This window comes from Convolutriloba macropyga, chromosome 5 (assembly GCF_964194025.1).
Source record: "Convolutriloba macropyga chromosome 5, txConMacr16.3, whole genome shotgun sequence".
Lineage (NCBI taxonomy): Eukaryota > Metazoa > Xenacoelomorpha > Acoela > Convolutidae > Convolutriloba > Convolutriloba macropyga.
This window is the reverse complement of record NC_134472.1, coordinates 72,142,811-72,168,461: the sequence shown is the minus strand read 5'-3', so window position 1 is coordinate 72,168,461 and position 25,651 is coordinate 72,142,811. Positions and strand designations below refer to the sequence as shown.

At 32.5% G+C, this 25,651-nt stretch overlaps 1 protein-coding gene across 1 annotated transcript; it reads left to right on the top strand.

The window, feature by feature from the left end:
* Positions 1-1,996: 1,996 nt before the first annotated feature.
* LOC142340238 (procathepsin L-like) lies at positions 1,997-23,173 on the top strand. The gene is made up of 4 exons (XM_075390760.1): positions 1,997-2,457; positions 5,036-5,334; positions 9,110-9,261; positions 22,868-23,173. The coding sequence occupies exons 1-4, from the start codon at positions 2,053-2,055 to the stop codon at positions 23,071-23,073; spliced, it is 1,062 nt and encodes a 353-aa protein (XP_075246875.1). The 5' UTR covers positions 1,997-2,052; the 3' UTR covers positions 23,074-23,173.
* The last annotated feature ends 2,478 nt before the right edge of the window (positions 23,174-25,651 follow it).

The window sequence follows — 25,651 nt, the reverse complement described above, 5'->3', positions numbered from 1 at the left end:
AATTCTAAGTGCTTTCTACATGCTGAACGTAATACCAAAAGAAAAGTAGCAAGGTTCTAACGTCAATGGTTTTGATTGACTACGACTCAAGTCTTCTTGAAAAAGAGAATATTGGAGCATCAACTATAGGTTGGACTTCTTTTCAGCAACCTCCTCCAAAAAGAAACAAAAGAGGACCAAATATGTCTTCTAATTGCACTTTTCCTTTTCCTCTGAGTACAATAGCAACAGCTGAAGTGAGATTGCTCCTCTGCGCAAGATGCACGAGAACCTGAAAAAAGTCGAGGAGCGCGCGCGGCCTAGCAGAAGGGCTGGCTCTCCGGAAATTGTTCGAGCAGGCGATTGGCAATGTTACACCAGGACTTTCAAAGTAAAATGTTACTTCAAAGACATACCTTTTGGGAAATCATCATCCGTGGAGAAAAAAGAGTAAAACTGATATGAATTTCTCAGATTAATTGTTTTTGCAAACTTTTTTCCCTCAATTACTGTGCTGTGAGAAAGAATAGATTTACTCCAACTGTTTTTGTAATTTTTTGATATTTTAAAATGAGTTCTGAAACTTATCAAGAAACCATTCCTTCTGGTTTCAACTGATCGAGCATTGAAGAAATGAAGTTTGCCCTCAATTTGCTTAAAGAGGATCTATTCTGTATGCCCCCCCCCAGCTTAGTGAGCATAAATCTTTTATGACCCCCAGGCGCACATGCTATTGTCTTACATAGTAACGTGCTATATAACAACATATTTTTTTGTAACGGGGGGTCAAGAGAAACACTGGGGGGGCCGAAACAGAGTAGATCCCTGAAAAAGTTATGATTTTCCTGTTTGTGCCAACCACTTCCCCCACCCCAGCTTAGAGGTTTCTTATCATTTGTTTTCCTCAGATGCTCGTGCCATGTTTCTGCAAGGGCACGTGCTTCGTAACTAGGGGTGCATAACTTACTGGGGGGGGCACAAATGGAAAAGATCCGATTGTTGTCACAAGTCCTACCCTAAATTTGTTTGTTCCTAAAGGGACAGGTGTCTAGTAACTTTAAAGGTTCACAAGTTTAAGGTCAATGGAGAGCTACTGGATTACACAACGGTTCAGAAAGGGCAAGGTTCCCATTTTTGACGGTTCCAGCTACTAGGGATTTACAATAATGGCTTCGGCCATCTTGAATTTATGCATCATCAATAAAGTTAATTTAATTTTTCTTATTGTTTACCCAGGTTACCCACCTTAGACGAAATTTTGAAAACTTACTAAGACTTACACGCTGCCGTAGAAAACTTACAAAACTTTGTACGGCACCGTATAAGGCCGTAATAAGTTTTCTACGGCACCATATCAAATTGATGTAATTACCAATTTCTAAATTCTAACTTCCTAAAAGCGGTTTTAATAACAACGCTTATCCCATACAAGTCATTTTTTCATTACTTTTTGGCACCTTTCACATCTATGAAAAATTACAAAACTTAGTACGTCGCCGTATAAGGCCGTACCAAGTTTTGTATTTTTCCCAAGGTATGTTTCCAAACGTTAATTTGATCTGTAGTTAGGCCTGACGGTCAAAAATTTTACCTTGAAACAGTTCAAAATAGCAAAAACCTGTTACGACTCTTATTTTCATTTGGCCAAGATTGTGTGAACAAGTCTGGGAATGTTCCAGACCAAATCAAATCAATTAGAGCGACAGTTTCTTTGTTTCGCGATTTTTGACAGGACGTGTCGTCTTATCTTGACAATTGAATTTGAGGTACAGAAACGTGACATCTCTGATAACTTCAAAATTCAATAGCAAAACATTAATTTAGCAAATTGTAACGCAATAATTGTGACTTGAAATTCTTGTCGCTTCATTTTCAGACCTTTCTTGAAGTTTTAGCTATTGCAAGCATTTAAAATGATAGCCATCTATAAATTAAACCTTATTTTTGATTTATTATAAGGGCTGCAATTTAATAGCTGAAAACAGCTCCTAGAACTATGAAAGAACTATTAATCAATTTCGATATCTACTTTAACAAACGCAGATATCCATTCTCGTCGGCAGACTTGTAAAAATGAGCCCAAATATAAAATTGTCTTTGATTTTTGTGTCTTGCGCTGGGGCTATTTTGGCATCCCAACTTAAGCAAACATCAGAAATATCAGTTAAAACTTCTTTAGAGGATAATGGAAGAGATTTCAAACAAGAATGGAGAATGTGGAAAAGTTTATACAAAAAAGAGTACAGAAATCTTTCTGAAGAAACGGAAAAATATGGAATTTGGCTTAGCAACTTGCAATTTGTCAATAGGCACAACTTGAAAGCGAGTTTGGGCAAAAAATCGTTCACGACTTCACTGAACAAGTACGCGGATTTATCAATCGATGATGCCAGAAAGAGGATGAACGGGTACAGGCGTCATTTGAAAAGTGGATGGATGGCAAAAACTGCAAAAGAGTTTTCGAAGCCCAAAGGACTGGTAAGTCTAAAGCAGTGATGATGTTTTTCCAAGCCAGAAATTGCATTTTCAGCAATGTGGTTTTCAATTATTGTTTAATTAATAGGTTCAATCCCATATCGCTCGAACTTCCGTAACATGTAAGTTGGATAATAACTACCATCTATCTTAGATATATATAGTATAAATAAATTGTCCAAAAGAGGAGAAAAGGTAGAAAAAAACCACGAAACAATATGTTTATTTTCAGACAGTTAATTTCAACTTTCAATCTTGAATTGACTCAATCACATTTGGAAACTATATTCTTTATTACTCCTTAAAATCTGCAGTTCTCTTGAATAAATTTACTCAGTGTATTTTGTCAGTGTATATAGCAACACTTGTTTTAAGCCTCAAATTTGGTGCGATTATTGAAAAATTGTGGAAAATTGGGTGCATTTATGGAACATTGTTCTCAATTGCTTTTGAAATCGTTGTTCACAGTCTAATATAACCCTCATCCACAGCGCTAGTCAAAATGAGAGACGTATCAAAATAGAGAAATTTTTACTGTTCAATCAGAGTTGATAAAAACTCGATACTGTTTTATGATTGGTTAACGGCTCCATAATGAACTCAACAAATTTTCCATTTAAAATGGGACATGAACATTAACATAATTTCTCAGAAATCGCGTTAATCCCAAAGAGAAAATATATGGAAGTTCTGGGGAACGTTTATCTCACGTTCGTTTATAATAGATTGGTATCAATTTTCATTAGGCCACAGAGGCATGGCCATACACAGTGAGGCATAGCCATATGCAGCAAAAGACCGCATCTAAAAATTATGTCAAACATAGGTTAATTTAACGCTCAAAATTTCAGTCCGTTTAATTCTCGACAAAGCAAGCCTCTTCAACAATCAAAATATTGGTATTTCTATTTTTGGGTTGAATCGAAGACTAAAACGAGGTAAATAGCAGATTTGAACTTATCTACCATAGCACAGTTTCAACACAGTTTCCACTATCTGTTCAAATTGATATTTTAGATAAAACACGATTGGTATCAAATTGCATGAAAGTCCCACGCAATTACGCAATTACTACAATCGACTAAAATAGGGGGGGGGGGGGTGAATCGCAAGATTTTGACTTATCTACCATCACTGTTTTGAAGATTGGGGTTTGGAGTTGGATCATGAGTCTTTTACGGGAGAAATAAAAAGATCAACTTTTGGACTAATCGGAAAACTGGATTCGTATTTTGCGTGGAAACTAATTACCGTAGTTTTAGAAATTGGTTTTATTATCAGTCAAAAAACTTACATAAATGAATAGTGTAATTGCGGAGATTCGAAAATATTAAAGGAAAGGTACAAAGTTTTTGAGAAGTTCTCAATAAATTTTTTTGAATAATTTTTATGAATCAACAGAACAAGAATAGTTTTTAGTTTTTGCTTTGTTGACATAACTTGAGTTGGCCTCTAACAAAAACAAATAACTAATGCAATGTTGTACCAAAATATCAATCAAAACACACGCAGCTATATCCTGACACATTTTTGCTTGAAATGGATGATAATGTGTTCGACCAAAATCAACTTCTACTCATCTTGCAAGATAAGCATTTAGCTAGCAAGGTCTTACAAATTAGACATCGTCTGCAAAATCTTGCAAGACAAGCTTGATCTTGCAAAAAAACCATTTCTTGCAAGAATCTTACAATATCTTGCAAGCTCTTCCTTTGGTCGTAATTAGGGTCCAGCAAGAAAGAAATGAAATCTCAATAAATTACTTAAGCGTTTTCTGCCATCAAAAATATCTTTATAATCGTATAAGCAATTTTACAGTTAAACACAGAAATAATCGGAGATAGCTTTATAAATACAGGCCTTGAATATGACTAGATAACTTTTGTGCCTTAATTATTCGGAAACCATTTTTGCGTTATCTACCAAAGACAACAAGCAAACAACAATTTGATTGTGCTTAAAAGCCCTTCCTTCTGATCAGACTATAGTGCGCTCAAAAGCCCTCTGATCTGACCATCTGAAGTGACCTCTGGTCATACTGAAATGCGCTTGAAAGTTACCCCTGATTAGAATATCCTAGAGGGGAATGACCTCTAATCAGACCATTACCATCCGGAAATGATCTCTGATCATACCATCCCCAGACCGCAGTGACTGCTGATCATACTATTGTGCGCTCGAACCAAATCCCAGACCCTGTAATTTTGGTCTGGGAACACATTGTGTGCATTGGACTTGGTCTGATCAGACGTCGCGTCAGGATGGGACCTCAACCTGGCTGATGCATCAGAAAGCAAGAATAAAGAATGTATTTCTCTCATATAAAACATTATGAGAAAATTATAATACAGAATTTTTAAGCAAAGATTTTAAGTATTACTGGATCACAATAGGAGAGGATGGTTGACGCGATGCATACCTAGCCAAAGAACTACCCTAGATAACTATTAAAATGCGTTTACATAACTGGAACGCATGGGGATAGAAAACTAAATTGAATTTTCTACGTATCAACCATCGCCTTGGCAATAATAGAAAAAAAATAACTTTCCGTATGTCTGCAGTCCACTCTTTTTTCCAGGCATTACCCACTGATCTTGACTGGAGTAAGAGGGGAGTTGTAACGGGTGTTAAGGACCAGGGACAGTGCGGTTCATGCTGGTCATTCTCAGCCACTGGAGCGCTGGAAGGCCAGCACTATTTTTCAACCGGAAATTTAGTCTCGTTGAGTGAGCAGAACTTGCTGGACTGCAGCTGGGATTATGGAAACCAGGGTTGCAATGGAGGGTTGCCGACATACGCATTCCAGTATGTGAAACACAATGGAGGAGTTGATACTGAGGCGAGTTACCCCTACGAAGCAATGGACGGGGTCTGCAGGTTTGTTATTTTTATCGCGAGAAAGATGAATGAGCAAAAATTGCATAGCTCATCCTAGTCCAGATGACCGAACAAAAACGACCGCTTTTACCCTAATCAAAAAGTTATTTAAAATTACAAGTTCCTATTATGACGTCTATCATAAAAGTTGTAGTCATAAAACTTTCATAAAATGAAATATTAAAGAAATCAGCTTATTAAAGAACAACTAAGACGCGCTAAAACAAAAACAAAGGGCAAAACATGCTTTAAACCGAACAAAAAAAGTTGTTAAATACGAAATTCTTAAGTAATATGACATTTATCGAAAATTTGTTGTCAATGACTTCATACATTTTTTTTTCAAGTGGAAACTAAAATTTAACTATTACTTTTTGTTCAATTTGCGTTGCAAAATCACCGAGTGGGCTGTTCAAATTGGAACCTTTCTATTGAGTTAGTTTTTCGGAATTTTACTGATTCCGATCAATTGCGTTCAAAATGACCTGTGAATAATTAATTCACTGTCCTAGTCGAGAACACCAACATAAACGACGGTAGATAAGGTTGTGATTTTCGGTTTCAAACGTAAGAAATTTTCGGTTTCAAACGTAAGATAAGGTTGTGATTTTCGGTTTCAAACGGTTTCTCCGGTATTTTCAGTATCTTTGGTATTGGCGTTTTTGGACGCAAGAGAGGTTCGGTATGTTCGGTTTCAGAAGATCCGGCATGTTTGGTATTTAAAACTAAGAGATTGTCTGTATGTTCGGTTTTAGACATAATATCATGTGCTTGGATCTACATTCAGGACGCTAGAGAATAGAACTTTAAAAATAAAACTGCGCAAGGGCTGCATCTTGATTTTTTCGAATTTTTACGAAAATCTCGATGTCATTATTCAACAAAAAAAACGATCAATCCAAAAAATTCATTTGTTATCGTCTAGACTCCTTAAAATACCATCCCCGAACACAAACAAAATGGTGGAAAACAGATTCGGTATTGCTTTTTTTGGACGCACGAGATATTCCCTATGAAACGAAATTTTATTTCATGCAAGATCTTGATAACTCTGGCAAAACTTGAAATTTCTTGCCGAGATCTTGAAAGGAAACAATCTCATGAATAACTTTTGTATGTTCGTGTTGCATTCAACTCGTTTACAAATTGTTCTGATTGAAATCCATCTAAGTTACAGTTTTTTGGATAAGAAAAAATTTGGGTTGACTATTGTTTAATGTAGTGCAGAAAACTCTGTAGTGCCAAAATATAAAGGTCAGCAAGTGCCTAGTTTATTGCTTAAGAATACATTTTAACCTGCAATACACGTGCTTTTGTATAAGATTGATTTTGAATAACTGGGTCACTGTTTGATTATAAAATTTAGTTTTTGTTTTGTTCTTTCCCTGAAACCTCTGCTTAAAAACCTAAATATCAAAACTTTGTTATCAACCAGCACATAAGGCTAAAAAATTCCTAGTTTTTGCCTAAATAGTACGCTGATACTATCTATACACCTGTTTTTGTGGACGATTTGGAATCGTCTAGGAATTCTGAAAAAATATATAGTCAAGGTACATATTCAACAAAAACTACAACATTTTCAGAGCGTCATTTTTTGAAAAAAGAATTTGCTTTTATTTTGTTCTTCTCTTGATACCACCTGAAATATTTCATCAAATAAAACCAATAAATTTTATTTCTTTCTGTCGTATAATGGTCTTGGCTGCTAGAACACTTCAACATCCTGCATTGTCCAGGTCATTAAGCAAATTTTGTGTTATTTTTCAATTGGTATTTTTTCTTTTTTTTTGTAGTTGTTGAATTGTCCTGTGAGGTTTTTCTCGAATAGAGTATTCGACCTTTTGTAGCTAGATATCATTCCTCTACCCCTCAAAATGATAAAAAGATTTTGAGCAAACGATTTTCTTATTTGTTGCTTGAAAAAATGTCTTACCGAATTTTCAATCATGATGATGATTATGAAGATTGTTTGATTAATTGAAAAAAAAATCAATCTATTCCCTCCTCGATTGGATTAGAACTCCACCAAAAAAAAAACAAAGTGCAAGGGTTATCTTGATGTGCTTGAAACGTAATCTACGGACAGAAATACTTTCTCTCATCAATAAGAGAGGTTTATTTAAGACAAAAAGAAAAAATTAATGCTGCAATTTTTTTTTGAAAATAATACTTATGAAACCAACTAAGTTTATTCATTTATCATACGCGCGCTAATTTAAACTTTAAAGTTTTCTGAAATTATTTACTATACAAAGAAAAAACGTGAAAGGGTCCCAGGGCTGATTCAAAGACTGATCAAGTCAAAATAAGTATGGCTGCTAAAGAAACATACTACAGCATTTTTTTGAAGTTTTTTGAACAAAAAATTAAGGTCTAGGTTCTGCAATACCCAACAAAATAAATACAAATAAAACATCATCAAACGCGACGAGCACTTACAAGCATGCAAAGAAAGGTAGCAAAATTCCCAGTGAGGAAGCAAAAAACCGTTTTGGAAAGAAAGCAATCTTGTCAGTCACTTTTGCTCTGCGTAAGGTAGATCAAAACTTTTGCTGTCTCCATCTCAAAGTTAATTTCATCATGTATTCAATTTTTAAGATTTCTTATAGTTAAAATACACTAACTAAAACTTCATCTTTGCAATCATTGTGAAAAATTTTCTTATAACCGGATTCTATTACTACATTTTTGCTCAAAGGTTTTATTAAGCTCAATAATAATATTAAAAACTTCACAAAGCTTAAATAATAGTCAAAGTACATTTTCAACAAAAACTATAGTGATTTTTACTCAAATAAATAAGCAATGATTAATGCTTTATGACGGAATCACCGTAGAAAAAAGCCATGGCAATTTTTGTTTTAGATAAAAAACGCTAACAGAATGAACTTAGGGGATTTTCTTATTACATATATACAAATCCGGCAAAATGCGCACCAATTTTAATCGGCCCCTGTTTTGAGTTTTATGAGAGTTATCAAAAATGATTTTTTTTCTGTTATGACTATATTAACATCGAGGTGTTCCGATTCTCGTCTCGACTTTTTTGCCATTAACCAAAACAACTCATGTTTACGGAGTTCCCTAATGTAGCAGATAATAGTTTTTTTCTTGCAATTTTAACGAGGCATTCATACTTTCTATGTAAAGTAATTCCGAATTATCATTATTTGTTGCTTTTCGAAATTAATTAGGATTGAATTGTTTGCAGAGCGGTAAATTGATGTTCCATACTGCTGAATTGGTTTATTGTACGTCTTATCAACTTGGTCTAGCTGGTTGCTGTTGAAAAAGGCACACATATGATACATATTACTGACGCTCTCTTTGAAACACTTTTTCGAAGTAAGTCTCAAATTTCAGTTCTTTATCACTTTCTTTTCTAAAGCATCTGTTACTTCTGGCAATTTTATCAGTCAACTCAAAGAATTTCATCCATCTTCACTATATTGATTTCCAAATTAATCAAGATCTGCAACCTAACAGCTTGATATACAACAAAATTCCTTAAAAACCTCGACAGACTTTTCAGATACTTGAATTGCTTTGCAGAGGTTTTATAGAATGTTTGGTGGATCAGGTACAATAAATTTTGTTAAAAAATTTACAGTATCAATTTTTTGAGGTATTACAAGTAACAACATACTTATAGTTTTTCCCAGTTTCGAGGGGATAGCTCATTTTGAGCATATTATTTTATAGGAGATGCACTGAATGCGCTAAAAAAATTTTGTTAATGATGTTTTTTTTATTTATGTTATCGTTTCCGTAGATTTAGCAACGATTCTATTGGTGCAACAGCGAGAGGATACGTCACTCTTCCCAGGGCAGACGAACATACTTTGATGTACGCAGTGGCAATGGCTGGACCAATCAGCGTGGCAGTCGATTCGTCTCACAAGAGTTTTCAGCTCTACAAAGAAGGTACCTACTCTACAAAATCGAATAACTGACAAACTGAACATCAACTGATATTTGGATCGTACTTCTCAGTAAAAATTGTTGCGTTGTTTGAGAGGGAAAAATTATAAAAATGAAACACTCTTTTCACAAGAGAGTTATGTTTTAAGACTGGCTCAAGAGTGATTTTTGTTACATGCAAATGGTGGACAATATTCTTGCAAGATTTCACATTCAAAAGGCATTTACAAAAAAAGTCAGTTAGGCTAAGCTTCGCTGATCAAAAATTCTGATATCAGTCATTTCATTTGGTTTTCAGATAATTTTAGCTACCAAAAGTACACAAATAAATTTTCCAGAATTCAAAAACTTGCAAGATTCTTTCAAGATTTTGAATCCAGGCTAAAATTTTTTATTGAATTCGGTTTTGTAATTTGTTCAATAAACAATAATTTGCTTCAAAAAGATTTTTTTGCTTTGATTGATGTTTTGTAAGATCATTGAAAGAATCTTGCAAGTTTTCACTCATCACTAGGCTTTTTACTGTCCAAAACCACAAAAAAAAATTGTGAGATTTTTTCTGGCAACCGAAGAAGAAATCAAGGCTTTTTTATAGCACACTCTTTAGGTCACATTTAATCTACAGCACATGTGAGAAGGTCCCCAAATGGGCACATTAGAAAGAACGAGGCAAAGTATGGATCATAGGTTGTGTTTGATCTACCTGAGTCTTTTCACTACTTGAACGAGCTAAAGACTGGAGCATGAACTTGTTTGGTCTTTCTGAGTCTTTTCATAAATTGAACGAGCCAAAGTCTGTATCATATCGCATTTTGGTCGGGACGGGTCTTTTCATAAGCGTTTTTGAAAGAGCACTTGAACGCACCAAAAATTTGAACGAGGCAATGTCTGGATCATAAGATTTATTGTTCTGCTTGGGTATTTTCATAGGCAAAAATGGTTTGGATGGGTATTTTCATAAGGACTTTTGAAAGAGGACCTCAACCTTTGGTTATTTTGCACTTAAACTGCATGCAATTAAAGTAAGTTGTTGTCATTAGGTGGAGCTTGACATGAGATCTCGGTCTAAGAGGGATAGAAAAAATCCCAGCGTTGTCGGGTTGGCTGTGTGTGGAGAAAATCAATTGAAAAATTGTTGGTTCAAAAAAAAACTTTTTTCTCTTTCTCCAGCAACTTTGGCATGGAATCAGTATAGAGTGCAAATCGTCACTCCTTTTGCTTTATGAATCTTCCGTGAGCTTTTCTGCAAACAATTCATTACCAAAATGAATGTCAAAGTGCTAAATTTCATTTCATTTGATAATACATAAATAACATAGCAAATGTGAAAAAAAACAGCTTTTGCAGGCATAATAAAAATTTCAAGGACAATTCAAATAACAAAAAACGTACAAAAACATACAAGCAGGAAAGAAATATGATTCCTTGACAGAAAAAAATACACCCAATAACCTTATTAAAGCTTTCCTTAGTTGACATTTGCTTGACAAACAAGATCTTCGCACCTGTCACTCCGTCAAAAACTTCATTGTTTTGCCATGCAGAATCGGGATGCTACAACTAAATTTAGATTAAATTGGTTACATTGATCAGACTCGTAATTTCTGAATGTTTTAGGACAATTAGGATCTTTTCTGCTAGCGCCCCGCCCTATATAACCGTTAATTTAGCATCCGCAAAAATCTAAGCTTTTGCAAACTGTAAGGGCGATATTTGCATTTCATTGAAACAAGAGTATCTAGGTAGATTAAAAGCTCATTTAAAATTGTTTCTTTAAAAATTTTAAAAATCGAGACCTTATTGTAGCCGATAACACCAAAAATGATACATTACAGAAATTTCAATTGATTCTTACGTTATATGCTGCAAATTTTGTTTGAAATGTGTAATACTTTCAAATTGGCTGTGCTACCTTTTAGTAAATACATATTGATCATAAAATTTCATGTATAAACTTACGTAGCTTTAACATTATATCTAAATAAGTATAAATGGGATGCCAAACAAAGCGGGAGGGGGTGCACTATAGAAAATATCCGACAATTACAAGTGAAGAAATTTCCAGCAGTTCAAATAATGTTATGATCAAAACCAACAATCAAACTTTTTCTGACTTGATATACTGTACAAACGATGGCAGCTAGTTGAAAAAGAAACCTCGAACACAAAACGTTGTGATCAGTAATATTGTGCATGTTACAACCTCAAAAAACTGATTAAACATTTTTCTAATAACCACTTCTAAAAGGCTTACCTGTGAACAATATTTGCAATCAAATTATCAGACTCCAGTTTTTTTTATGAGTTTTGCATTCATTGAAAAAAATTCCCGGTTTTTTACCTAAGTTTGTTTGTTTCTTGATTCCCGAAATTTTGTGCTTTCATAAATAAGTTTTCGGCTCTCATTTCAAATTACTGTTAAATTATAGTAATAATTATCTGCGTTTATGTTTTTGATCTCTATTTCTACGTTTTAAAAATTGAAAAAAAAACGCAAAAAGTGCTCAAATCTCAATATGGTGGGAGTGTGTTTTTTTTGTCTAACTGGAAAAATCTTGACTAGACGGGATATTTACGTTTGAAGCATTTTTTTGCACATTTTGAAATAAACATTTTAGGTTTTTGACTAGGTGTGCTTGTTGTTTGATACCCGAAATTGTGTATTTTCATAAATGAGCTGTCGTCGGTTTTCTCTTGAAATGATTATTTCAGAGTTTTAAAAATTCAAGATAATGCAAAAAAGTGCTCGAATATCAATGGAGTAGGCAGTTTTACTTGGTTTTTTTTATTATTTTTTTGTTTAAACGGAAAAGTTTTGACTAGGCAGGATATTTAAGTTTGAAGCTTTTGCAAATTTTAAAAAAAATTCTAGGTTGCTCGCCTAGGTGTGCCTGTTGCTTGATACCCAAATCTGTGTGCTCTTTATTATTGGTTTTCATTGAAGTTACCATTTTCCTCTAATTTTGTAAACTAATTTTCTGGCAATCAGTAAATTTTTTAGAGCTTCGTTAAGCAAAGATTATTTCCACGTAAATTTTCCGCGTAACAAAAATTTTTGTTCGAATTAAAAATTTAATCAAAAATTTTATAAAAGTTTCATTAACTAATCCAAAAGTTTTAAAATAATTTTGTGCTTTCATAAATGAGTTTTCGGCTCTGATTTCAAATTACTGTTAAATTAAAGTAATAATTATCTGCGTTTATGTTTTTGTTCTCTATTTCTATGTTTTTAAAATTAAAAAAAACGCAAAAAGTGCTCAAATCTCAATATGTGGGAGTTTCTACTTAGTTTGTTTTCGTTTTTTTGTCTAACTGGAAAAATTTTGACTGGACGGGTTATTTACTTGTGAAGCATTTTTTTGCAAATTTTGAAAAAATCTTCTAGGTTTTTGCCTAGGCGTGCTTGTTGCTTGATACCCGAAATTGTGTGCTTTCATAAATGAGCTTTCAGTTTTCTTTTGAAACGACTATTTCATTGTTTTTAAAATTTAAGAGAATGCAAAAAAAGTGCTCCAATCTCAATAGACGAGGCAGTCTTACTTAGTTTTTTTTTCATTTTTTTGTTTAACCGGAAAATTTTTTGAATGTGCAGGATATTTAAGTTTGAAGCTTTTTTGGCTCATTTAAAAAAATTCTAGGTTTCTTGCCTAGGTTTGCTTCTTGCTTGAGACCCAAAATTGTGTGCTCTTGTTTATTGTTTTTCATTGAAGTTACCATTTTCCTCTAATTTCGTAAATGAGTTTTCTGGCAATCAGTAAATTTTTTAGAGCTTCGTTTAGCAAAGATTATTTCCAAGTAATTTTTCTACGTAACAAAAAATATTATTCGAATTGAAAAATTAATCCAAAATTTTATAAATGTTGCAATAACTAATCCAAAAGTTTTCAAATATTTTTGTGCTTTCATAAATGAGTTTTTGGCTCTCATTTCAAATTACTGTTGATTTATAGTAATAATTATCTGCGCTTATGTTTTTGTTCTCTATTTCTATGTTTTAAAGATTGAATAAAAACTCAAAAAGTGCTCAAATCTCATTATGGTGGGAGTTTCTACTTAGTTTATATACGTTTTTTTTGTCTAACTGGAAAAATCTTGACTGGACGGGATATTTACGTTTGAATTATTTGTTTTGCAAATTTTTAAAATTTATTCTAGGCTTTTGCCTAGGCGTGCTTGTGGCTTGATACCCGAAATTGTGTTCTTTCATAAATGAGATTTTGGTTTTCTTCTGAAATGACTATTTCAATGTTTTAAAAACTCAAGAGAATGCAAAAAAAGTGCTCCAATCTTTATAAAGTGGGCAATTTCACTTAGTTTTTTTTCATATTTTTGTTATAACCTTATTAAAGCTTTCCTTAGTTGACATTTGCTTGACAAACAAGATCTTCGCACCTGTCACTCCGTCAAAAACTTCATTGTTTTGCCATGCAGAATCGGGATGCTACAACTAAATTTAGATTAAATTGGTTACATTGATCAGACTCGTAATTTCTGAATGTTTTAGGACAATTAGGATCTTTTCTGCTAGCGCCCCGCCCTATATAACCGTTAATTTAGCATCCGCAAAAATCTAAGCTTTTGCAAACTGTAAGGGCGATATTTGCATTTCATTGAAACAAGAGTATCTAGGTAGATTAAAAGCTCATTTAAAATTGTTTCTTTAAAAATTTTAAAAATCGAGACCTTATTGTAGCCGATAACACCAAAAATGATACATTACAGAAATTTCAATTGATTCTTACGTTATATGCTGCAAATTTTGTTTGAAATGTGTAATACTTTCAAATTGGCTGTGCTACCTTTTAGTAAATACATATTGATCATAAAATTTCATGTATAAACTTACGTAGCTTTAACATTATATCTAAATAAGTATAAATGGGATGCCAAACAAAGCGGGAGGGGGTGCACTATAGAAAATATCCGACAATTACAAGTGAAGAAATTTCCAGCAGTTCAAATAATGTTATGATCAAAACCAACAATCAAACTTTTTCTGACTTGATATACTGTACAAACGATGGCAGCTAGTTGAAAAAGAAACATCGAACACAAAACGTTGTGATCAGTAATATTGTGCATGTTACAACCTCAAAAAACTGATTAAACATTTTTCTAATAACCACTTCTAAAAGGCTTACCTGTGAACAATATTTGCAATCAAATTATCAGACTCCAGTTTTTTTTATGAGTTTTGCATTCATTGAAAAAAATTCCCGGTTTTTTACCTAAGTTTGTTTGTTTCTTGATTCCCGAAATTTTGTGCTTTCATAAATAAGTTTTCGGCTCTCATTTCAAATTACTGTTAAATTATAGTAATAATTATCTGCGTTTATGTTTTTGATCTCTATTTCTACGTTTTAAAAATTGAAAAAAAAACGCAAAAAGTGCTCAAATCTCAATATGGTGGGAGTGTGTTTTTTTTGTCTAACTGGAAAAATCTTGACTAGACGGGATATTTACGTTTGAAGCATTTTTTTGCACATTTTGAAATAAACATTTTAGGTTTTTGACTAGGTGTGCTTGTTGTTTGATACCCGAAATTGTGTATTTTCATAAATGAGCTGTCGTCGGTTTTCTCTTGAAATGATTATTTCAGAGTTTTAAAAATTCAAGATAATGCAAAAAAAGTGCTCCAATCTCAATAGAGTGGGCAGTTTTACTTAGTTTTTTTTCATTTTTTTTTGTTTAACCGGAAAAGTTTTGACTGGGCAGGATATTTAAGTTTGAAGCTTTTTTTGCATATTTTTTAAAAAAAGTCTAGGTTACTTCGCTAGGTGTGCTTGTTGCTTGATACCCAAAAGTTTGTGCTCATGATTATTGGTTTTCATTGAAGTTACCATTTTTCTCTAATTTTGACAGGGCAGGATATAAAAGTTTGAAGCTTTTTTGCATATTTTAAAAAAAATTCTAGGTTTCTTGCCTAGGTCTGCTTGTTGCTTGATACCCAAATTTGTGTGCTCTTGGTTATTGGTTTTCAATGAAGTTACCATTTTCCTCTAATTTTGTAAATTAGTTTTCTGGCAATCAGTAAATTTTTTAGAGCTTCGTTTATCAATGAATATTTCCACGTAGTTTTTCCACGAAACAAAAATTTTTGTTCGAATTAAAAATTTAATCAAAAATTTTATAAATGTTTCATTAACTAATCCAAAAGTTTTTAAATAATTGTGTGCTTTCTTAAATGAGTTTTCGACTCTCATTTCAAATTACTGTTAAATTAAAGTATTAATTATCTGCGTTTATGTCTTTGATCTCTATCTATATGTTTTAAATATTGAAAAAACGCAAAAAGTGCTCAATTCTCAATATGTTGGGAGTTTCTACTTAGTTTATTTTCGTATTTTTTTTGTCCAACTGGAGAAATCTTGACTAGACGGGATATTTACGTTTTAAGCATTTTATTTGCAAATTTTGAAAAATTATTCTAGGTTTTTGTCCAGGCGTGTTTGTTGCTTGATACCCGAAATTGTGTGCTTTCAAAAATGAGCTTTCGGTTTTCTTTTGAAATGACTATTTCAACGTTTTAAAAACTCAAGAGAATGCAAAAAAAGTGCTCCAATCTTTATAAAGTGGGCAATTTCACTTAGTTTTTTTTCATATTTTTGTTTAACCGGAAAAATTTTGACTGGGCAGGACATTAAACTTTGAACCTTTTTCTGCATATTTTTAAAAAAATTCTAGGTAGCTCGCCTAGGTGTACCTGTTGCTTGATACCCAAAATTGTGTGCTCTTGATTATTGGTTTTCATTGAAGTTACCCATTTCCTCTTATTTTGTAAATTAGTTTTCTGGCAATCAGTAAAGATTTTAGAGCTTCGTTAAGCAAAGATTATTTCCACCTAAACTTTCCACGTAACAAAAATTTTTGTTCGAATTAAAAAACTTAATCCAAAATTTTATAAATGCTTCATTAAATAATCCAAAAGTTTTAAAATAATTTTGTGCTTTCATAAATGAGTTTTCGGCTCTCATTTCAAATTACTGTTAAATTAAAGTAATAATTATCTGCGTTTATGTTTTTGATCTCTATTTCTGTGTTTTAATAATTGAAAAAAAAAACGCAAAAATTGCTCAAATCTCAATGTGGTGGGAGTTTCGACTTAGTTTTTTTTCGTTGTTTTTGTCTAATTGGAAAAATTTTGACTGGACGGGATACTTACGTTTGAAGCATTTTTTTGCCAATTTGAAAAAAGTATTCTAGGTTTTTGCCTAGGCGTGCTTGTTGCTTGATACCCGAAATTGTGTGCTTTCATAAATGAGCTTTCGGTTTTCTTTTGAAATGACTATTTCAACGGTTTAAGAACTCAAGAAAATGCAAAAAAACTGCTCCAATCTCAATAGAGTGGGCAGTTTTACTTAGTTTTCTTCATTTTTTGTTTAAGCAGAAAAGTTTTGACTGGGCAGGATATTTAAGTTTGAAGCTTTTTTTGCATTTTTTGAAACAAATTCTAGGTTTCTTGCCTAGGTTTGCTTGTTGCTTGATACCCAGAATTGTGTGCTCTTGATCATTGGTTTTCATTAAAGTTACCAATTTCCTCTTATTTTGTAAATTAGTTTTCTGGCAATCAGTAAATTTTTTAGAGCTTCGTTAAGCAAAGATTATTTCCACGTAAATTTTCCGCGTAACAAAAATTTTTGTTCGAATTAAAAAATTAATCCAAAATTTTATAAATGTTTCATTAACTAATCCAAAAGTTTTTAAACAATTTTGTGCTTTCATAAATGAGTTTTCGGCTATCATTTCAAATAACTGTTAAATTGAAGTAAAAATTATCCGCGTTTAAGTTTTTGATCTCTATTTCTATGTTTTAAAAATTAAAAAAAAACGCAAAAAATGCTCAAATCTCAATATGGTGGGAGTGTCTACTTAGTTTATTTTCGTTTTGTGTCTAACTGGAAAAATCTTGACTGGTCGGGATATTTACATTTGAAGCACTTTTTTGCAAATTTTGAAAAAATATTCTAGGTTTTTGCCTATGCGTGCTTGTTGCTTGATACCCGAAATTGTGTGCTTTCATAAATGAGCTTTCGGTTCTCTTTATAAATGACTATTTCAATGTTTTAAAAATTCAAGAGAATGAAAAAAAGTGCTGCAATCTTCATAAAGTGGGCAGTTTTACTTAGTTTTTTTTCATTTTTTTGTTTAACCGGAAAAAATTTGAGTGGGCAGGATTTTTAAGTTTGAAGCTTTTTTTGCTAATTCAAAAAAAAACTCTAGGTTGCTCGCCTAGGTGTGCCTGTTGCTTGATACCCAAATCTGTGTGCTCTTTATTATTGGTTTTCATTGAAGTTACCATTTTCCTCTAATTTTGTAAACTAATTTTCTGGCAATCAGTAAATTTTTTAGAGCTTCGTTAAGCAAAGATTATTTCCACGTAAATTTTCCGCGTAACAAAAATTTTTGTTCGAATTAAAAAATTAATCCAAAAATTTATAAATGTTTTATTAACTAATCCAAAAGTTTTTAAACAATTTTGTGCTTTCATAAATGAGTTTTCGGCTCTCATTTCAAATTACTGTTAAATTAAAGTAAAAATTACCCGCGTTTATGTTTTTGATCTCTATTTCTATGTTTTAAAAATTAAAAAAAACGCAAAAAATGCTCAAATCTCGATATGGTGGGAGTGTCTACTTAGTTTATTTTCGTTTTGTGTCTAACTGGAAAAATCTTGACTGGACGGGATATTTACTTTTGAAGCACTTTTTTGCAAATTTTGAAAAAATATTCTAGGTTTTTGCCTAGGCGTGCTTGTTGCTTGATACCCGAAATTGTGTGCTTTCATAAATGAGCTTTCGGTTCTCTTTAGAAATGACTATTTCAATGTTTTAAAAATTCAAGAGAATGAAAAAAAGTGCTGCAATCTTTATAAAGTGGGCAGTTTTACTTAGTTTTTTTTTCATTTTTTTGTTTAACCGGAAAAAATTTGACCGGGCAGGATTTTTAAGTTTGAAGCTTTTTTTGCAAATTTTAAAAAAAATTCTAGGTTGCTCGCCTAGGTGTGCCTGTTGCTTGATACCCAAAATTGTGTGCTCTTGATTATTGGTTTTCATTGAAGTTACCCTTTTCCTCTTATTTTGTAAGTTAGTTTTCTGGCAATCAGTAAAGTTTTTAGAGCTTCGTTTAGCAAAGTTTATTTCCATGTCATTTTTCCACATAACAAAAATTTTTGTTCCAATTTAAAAATTAATCCAAAATTTTATAAATGTTTCATTAACTAACAAAAAGTTTTTAAATAATTTGTAAAATATTCCAAAAATATATAATTTATAAATTAATCCAAAAATTTACAAATAGTTTACTGATTATTGCTAAAATTGCCAAACTTATAAAAATAATGTTTCTTTTTTGAAAATGTTTATAAACTATTTCTTGTTTTTTAAAAAGTAATCATTATTTTTGAATGTTGTATGATTGCAGAAAAGACAAACAAGCTAGTGTTGTTAATTTACTATGACTTTTCCCTACATGCATGTAATAGCGATTGCAACCTATTGCTGCCGTCTGTGACAAAAAACTCTAAAATAACTATCGGAGTAACGACACACCAGGCAAAGAAACAATATTTTTTAAATTTGCGTTGAAAATAGGTAGAATAACAAAGTTAGAAGAAAATCTATCAAATTAACGAAAACTAATTTATTAAAACTCAAGTGTTCAAAGTAGGAGTGCACCTCCCTTTTGGCCGAAGCCTGAGGTATTTGGTCATCAAACTTTTAGAAAAATTGTTCCAAGCCATGAAGACCAAAGTTTTGATGCAAAGACTGTCTGGGGTCCAGCTCTCGGAGGAGTCCCGTGAGCCTCAAGTCTCCTTAAACCATCTTTCGGGACATAGTAGAGCATGTGTTGTCTGGACCAGACATGTAAAGTAGCCTCTCTTATCTTTTAAGCTTGGCCATCACAGATATAACACTATAATTTGATGTACTTCTGTGACTATCACTACATCTATCAATTGTCTGGACCTTACACAATTTTTCCTACTAGTAGATTTTTATTGCAGATACTAATTGTGCACAGGGATCACACACAGTTTTCTCATCCACTAATCATCAACTTTCAGTCAATTCAGTCATACAGTGTAGCAATCATCCCAAGCTCTCTCACATCCATCTCAACCGTACTTACCCTGCTTTCGTTGCATACTGGCAAGGGGGTTCAGGCTTATTAGAGTTCACAAGAGACTTTCATTGGAGTCTAGACAAATCGCTACTAAATGGTCGAACTTCATCTACTAGTCTCGATTTCACTTTCGTTACTTTGTTGATTTTTGAGTCAGTAGACCATGTTTCGCTCATTGGAGACATTTCCAACAGGTAGAAGTTGGCAATACAGGGACTCAAGGGCCACTTTTATACACGGTCCCACCGACGACTACTCCACTTTGCTCTCTTCTTTCAAGGGCACTGTTCAATGCTCTAACTCAACTCCCTCATCTCAGTCTCATGCCTGCGCCTATGAGTATTTGGCCGGCAAGAAACAAAGTAGGAGTACCGCTTTGAACACCCAACAAAGAAGTATTCAAAGAAGATACCGCCTTAATAAGTGTAATTTGTGTGTTTTTTGGAAAAACAAACATTTGCAAGGTTTATAGTGCTGGATATACAGACATCTGTAATATTGCCAATGAATTATGAGTTCTAAGTTATAAAAGTGATTAATTGTATCAAGAAACTTGATGAAAGTTCTGAGTTTTTTCTTCTTTCTTCTGGTGGCGGGTTAAACTTTTTCATCACTAAATGCGCAAAAATACATGCAAAATTTGAATGTACAATTTGCTTTCCAACCACAAACTAAAAATGTCCCTCCTCTTTTCCAAAAAAAGGCTGAATGGAAAAATACACTATACATTCCGCAACAGATATATCAATTTAAACTAGCAATCTTTTCTTAATAATTTAAATTCAATACTTCCCATAGTTTAAACTTGCTTTCTATAAATTGTCATTAAAAAAGAAGAACCTTAGTAAAGCATTCTCAGTTGATATTTGCTTGACAATGGATCTACGAACCTGTCGATTCGACGAAACTTAATTGTTTTGCCATGCAAATTCAAAATGATTCAACTAAATTTAGGTAAAGTTGATTACATTGAACAGATTTGTGATTTCTGAATGTTTTATGACAATTAGGATCTTTTCTGCTAGCGCCCCCACCCTATGTAGCCATTAATTTAGCACCCCCAAAAATCTAAGTTTTGGCAAATTGTATGAGTGATATTTGCATTTCATTGAAATAGGAGTGGGTGTCTAGGTAGATTGAAAGCTCTTTTAGAGTAGTTTCCTTAAAACATTTTAAAATTTGAGCACTTAGTGTAGCCGATAACACCAAAAATGGTACGTTACAGACATTTTTATTGATGTTTACGTTATATGCTGCAAATTATGGTTGAGATACATAGAATAATTTCAAATGTGCTCTTTGATCATGCATATTGATCAAAATGCATATTAGACAGAAAATTTCATGTATAAACTTATTAGCTTTATCATTATATCTGAATATGCATAAATGGGGATGCCAAACAAAGCGGGAGGGGGTGCACTAGCAGAAAATATCCGACAATTACTTGTGAACTAATTTCCAGCAGTTGAAATAATGTTATGATGAAAGCCAACAATCAGACTTTTTCTGACCTGATATTCTGTACAAATGATGGCAGCTAGTTGAAGAAAAAACTTCGAACACAAAACGTTGTAACAAGTATTATTGTGCATGTTACAACCTCTGATTAAACTGATTAAACATTTTTGAAATAACCAAGTCTAAAAAACTTAACTGTGAACAATTTTGCAATCAAATTATCGGACTCCAGTTTTACATTCTTTGAAAAAAAATTCTCGGTTTTTTACCTAAGTTCGTTTGTTGATTGATACCAAAACTTTGTGCTTTCATAAATGAGTTTTCGGTTTTCTTTTTCTAAATAACTGTTAAAATATAGTAAAAATTGTATGCGTTGATGATTTTGTTCTCTATTTCAGTATTTTAAAAATTGAAAAAAACCGCAACAAGTGCTCCAGTCGCAATATGGTGGGCGTTTCTCCTTAGTTTTCTTTTTTTTTGTTAACCGGAAAAATCTTGATTGGACGGGATTTTTAAGTTTGAAGCACTTTCTAATTTTTTTGCCAAGGTATGCTTGTTGCCCGATACCCGAAATTGTGTGTTTTCTGTCTTGGTTTTCATTGAAGTTAACTTTTTCCTTTCAATTTTTGAATTGAGTTTTCTTGCAATCAGTAAAATTTTTTAGAGCTTTTTTTAGCGGAGGTTTTTTCCAATTATTTGCTGGACAAAGATTTTTGTTCGACTTCATAAATTCATCCAAAATTTTATAAATATTTGTAAACTAAGCCAAAAGTTAACAAATAATTTATAAAACAATCCAAAGATTTAAAAATAAAATATAGATAAATGCAAAAATTGCAAAAAATTATAAATGTTTATAAAACGATTCATCTTTTTTGCAAATCTTTATAAACTAATTTATAAATTTTTATAAATTACTCATTATTTTTCGACTGGGGTATGATTGCAGAAAGTGAAATACAAGTTAGTGTAGTAAATGTTCTTTGACTGTTCCTTACATGCATATAATAGCGATTGCAACCTATTGTTACCATCTATGAAAAAACTCTGTAACTTAAATACTGGCGTAACGACACACCAGGCTCAAACAATATGTTTAAGATTTGAGCTGAAAAAAGGTAGAATAGGAAAGTTAGAGGAAAAGTTAGCAAAATAACGGAAACTACTCTCTTAAGATTGAAGTGTTCAAAGTAGGAGAACCGCTTAAAAAATTAAAATTTGTGTGTTTATAAAAAACAAAACTTTGCAGGGACTCTAGTGCTGTGTATATAAACATCTGTATGTTTGCCAACGAATTATGAGTTTTAAGTTATGAAAGTGGTTAATTGTATCAAGCCAAGAAATTTTGTGAACATTATGTTTTTTTTATCTGTTTTTCTGGTGGCTTGGTAAACATTTTCATCAATAAATGCTTAAAAAACATGCAATATTTAAATGTTTATCTTGCTTTCCGACCACAAATTAAAAACCTTCCTCCTCTATTTCAAAAAAAAAATGTACGCGAGGAAAAATTCACTATACATTAAGCAACAGATACATTAATTTAAACTAGCCATCTATTTTTAATAGATTAATTTCAATACTTCCCATAGTTTAAACTTGCTTTCTATAAATTGTCATCTTAAAAACGTTCCTTGGTGCGGTTAAAAATGAGACACATTTATTCATTCATTTTCCATATTTTATGGAGTTACCGCAAATCATGTTATTTCTAGCATATTTGGCAATATTTTTCTTAAGTGGAGAACTTTTGTCATAACTGTTGGAAAATTTAATAGAAATGAAATTTCCTACTTTAAAATTTTTCCCTGCCTTTTTTGTTAATTTTCATCTATCATCGCAATTTTTACAAAATTAGCTGTTTTTGCCACTGAATCCTCGATCCCGGTTCTAGATTAATTGTTTTTAAATACAAATAGGAAAAAAGTTTCAAAAATTTTAAACGTTATAGTTTAAAAAGCGAGCAGCATTGGACTGATTTGGAAAAAAAAACAATTGTTTCCAAACATAATTATTGTGTTTTTAGGCGTGTATGACGAGCCGGAGTGCAGCAGGGTCAAACTTGATCACGCAATGCTGTTGGTGGGATACGGCGTGGAGGATAATAAGGATTACTGGCTTGTGAAAAACAGCTGGGGAACGTCTTGGGGTGAACAGGGATATATTAAAATGTCCAGGAACAAGAAAAACCAATGTGGAATTGCTACCGATGCCAGTTACCCCTTAGTTTAATTTAAAAAACCCAGTTTAACAGCGTTTCTATAAATACTGTTCATGATGTTATTTACCTTCTTAGAAAAGCTTTGTCGAGAAATTGAATTTCATCTTCTTATCTTGCTTATTTCTCAAACTCAGAAAGGAGAATGTCTGCCATTTTGATCTTCAAATCTATATAGAACCAATCAGGATAACATTTAGTTTTACGCTTCATGGTTATGTTCCGAAACCAAGCAAGCCTTAAATGATCAAGCTTTTAGTAACCCAGATCACAAGAAGTTTTGATATCAAATTCAATTGATACCAATTATTATATCCTAATACTCTTTTCGGAAAATCCACTCCTGCGCATTTTGTCTACCAGCAGGACTCTCATCAGTATATGTATTTAAAATATCAGACTTAAGACAGTTTTCTTACTTGACCCAGTTTCTGTTTTTTTAATCCTCCAAGCATTCAAATTCACCATTATTAATATCAGGTAGTCTTATAATAACCATTTAGATTTTGTTTAATCGCTTTGACAAACTACATAAATTGGACCCCTAAATTTTTCATCAAAATGTATAATTCCATTGTTGCAAAACATGCCAAAAATTCTCCAACTAAATTTTGCAAACCAATATTTAAAATAATAGAAATTTAAATTCGAATTTCAAGTAATAACATTTTTTATGCAATCATAATTTTTGGTCACTGCGGTTTTTGCCGCTTTTTATAATCATTTTTCAATCCTGTAAATTTTTGCTACAAATTTGTAGCACTATGATGTAATTGATTGCCTTACAGGCACCAGTAAAAAATATCGATTTTGCAGGTCATTCTCTTGTTTCTATTATTTGCATCTCAGCTTTTAAAGAACAATAGGTTTTTTCTACAGCTTAGATCATTAGTTTTGATCAATTTTAAGCCTATTTTAAATGTTCACCTAAATTATGCCAGAATTTGCAGAAGAATTTTCAATCTGTTTGCTTTTTTCGCAGTTCCAGTTAGTTTTTAATCTAGCCAATACACGAAGGTGTTGTAACTTTTTGTACATAACATTTCTAGAAATATCTAATTCAAAATAGTGATGCTCGAGTGAATGAAAAATTTCACCTAAAAAACTTGCAAGAGTAAACACAAGTGACATGGTGAAAAAATTAACAGCTGGAGGTGCCAGCCAGATGCAAGGAAAGTTCACACAATGAAATTAATTTTGACCCCGAAAACATTGCTCATTATATTAAAAAGTTAACCACCGGAGAATTGCCAAAATAAATGAAATGCAAACCACAAGCAGATTTACACGACTAGTAATTTTGCGTTTCTTTTGGAAAAATACTTTACACATTTAAGGCACTTTTTTCCACAGAAAATGAGCGATTTCATAAAGAATTGTCGCCAATGACTGGTTAGATAAACTGGGCACGGAAAACACTGAAGCATCGAAGTCTCTATTAAATGTGTCTTAGAGACAAAAAACGAACGTAACAAGCAATTCGGCTAACAATTTTCGCCATATAACTGCAGCGGATTGGAGATAAGTCTGATTAAATTTTAAAAAGAACAGAGTTGCTGAAAAAATTGTTACTTATCACAAGCAAAACTGTTATAGAGCTAAGACAATTGGTTGCAGATACTCTATTTTCTCTGAAAACTTGTGGCATTTAGTTCACGTCGATTTTTGCAGTAAATTGTCAACATAGCAAAAATAGCTAAATGAAAAAAGCTACTTTTAAAATAAAAAAATGAGTCAGGATAAATTTCGAAAAACAGAACAGTAACAGATGTGGAAGCTAAAAGTAAGCTGAAAATTAAACGTTCTTGCGCTAGAGTTATACTGCTATAATACAGTTAGGAAACGATTAGTATTGCTGACCTTGAAAAACACAAAGATGGTACGACGTTCCATGAAAACAATGCTAAAAAACAATAAATGCTCACATTTTGTTCGATATTTCTTCACTGATTTCAGCATTAACTTAATTTTATGATACGTTTAACTATACGTTTAACTATGATCACAGACACAAATCATTTTTTCCAAATACCAATTTTCACAAAAACTTATCCGTAAAATTTCTTAACAATGTTTATTGAACCTGAATACAGAGATTTCATTTGACAGATGATAAAAACAACTTGCAATCCACGCGTGCTCACCAGCCTCCTATATCATTTTTATAAGCATCCTGCCCGCGATAATTCATAAATGTTAATAATGAGAGTTTGAGATGTTCGTTTGCACTGCGTTTTCCAACCCGCTTAAGGCGTGATTAAAAAATAATAATAATTGGAAAAAAACGTTCTTTGTGTTAGATGAGAGTCGAAATTTTTAAAAATTTATCATAGTTGTGACACTTCTCTGTGAGCCGACATGACTTTGTATCAATTTGAAACCTTTCCTAATGTCAGAGTGTTCCTCGCATTTTTTCCATAAATCTTGACTAAAATTTGTTCTCTGTGTGAATACACGTCACATTAAAAAAGTATTTTATCTAAAAATAATGATCCATACGGTCAAGTTTTCTTAAATGAAAGATTTAATTGTGTATAAAGACTAAAATGAGGTATAGTAACATTTTGCTAAAACGTAACTGTTTTATGTGAA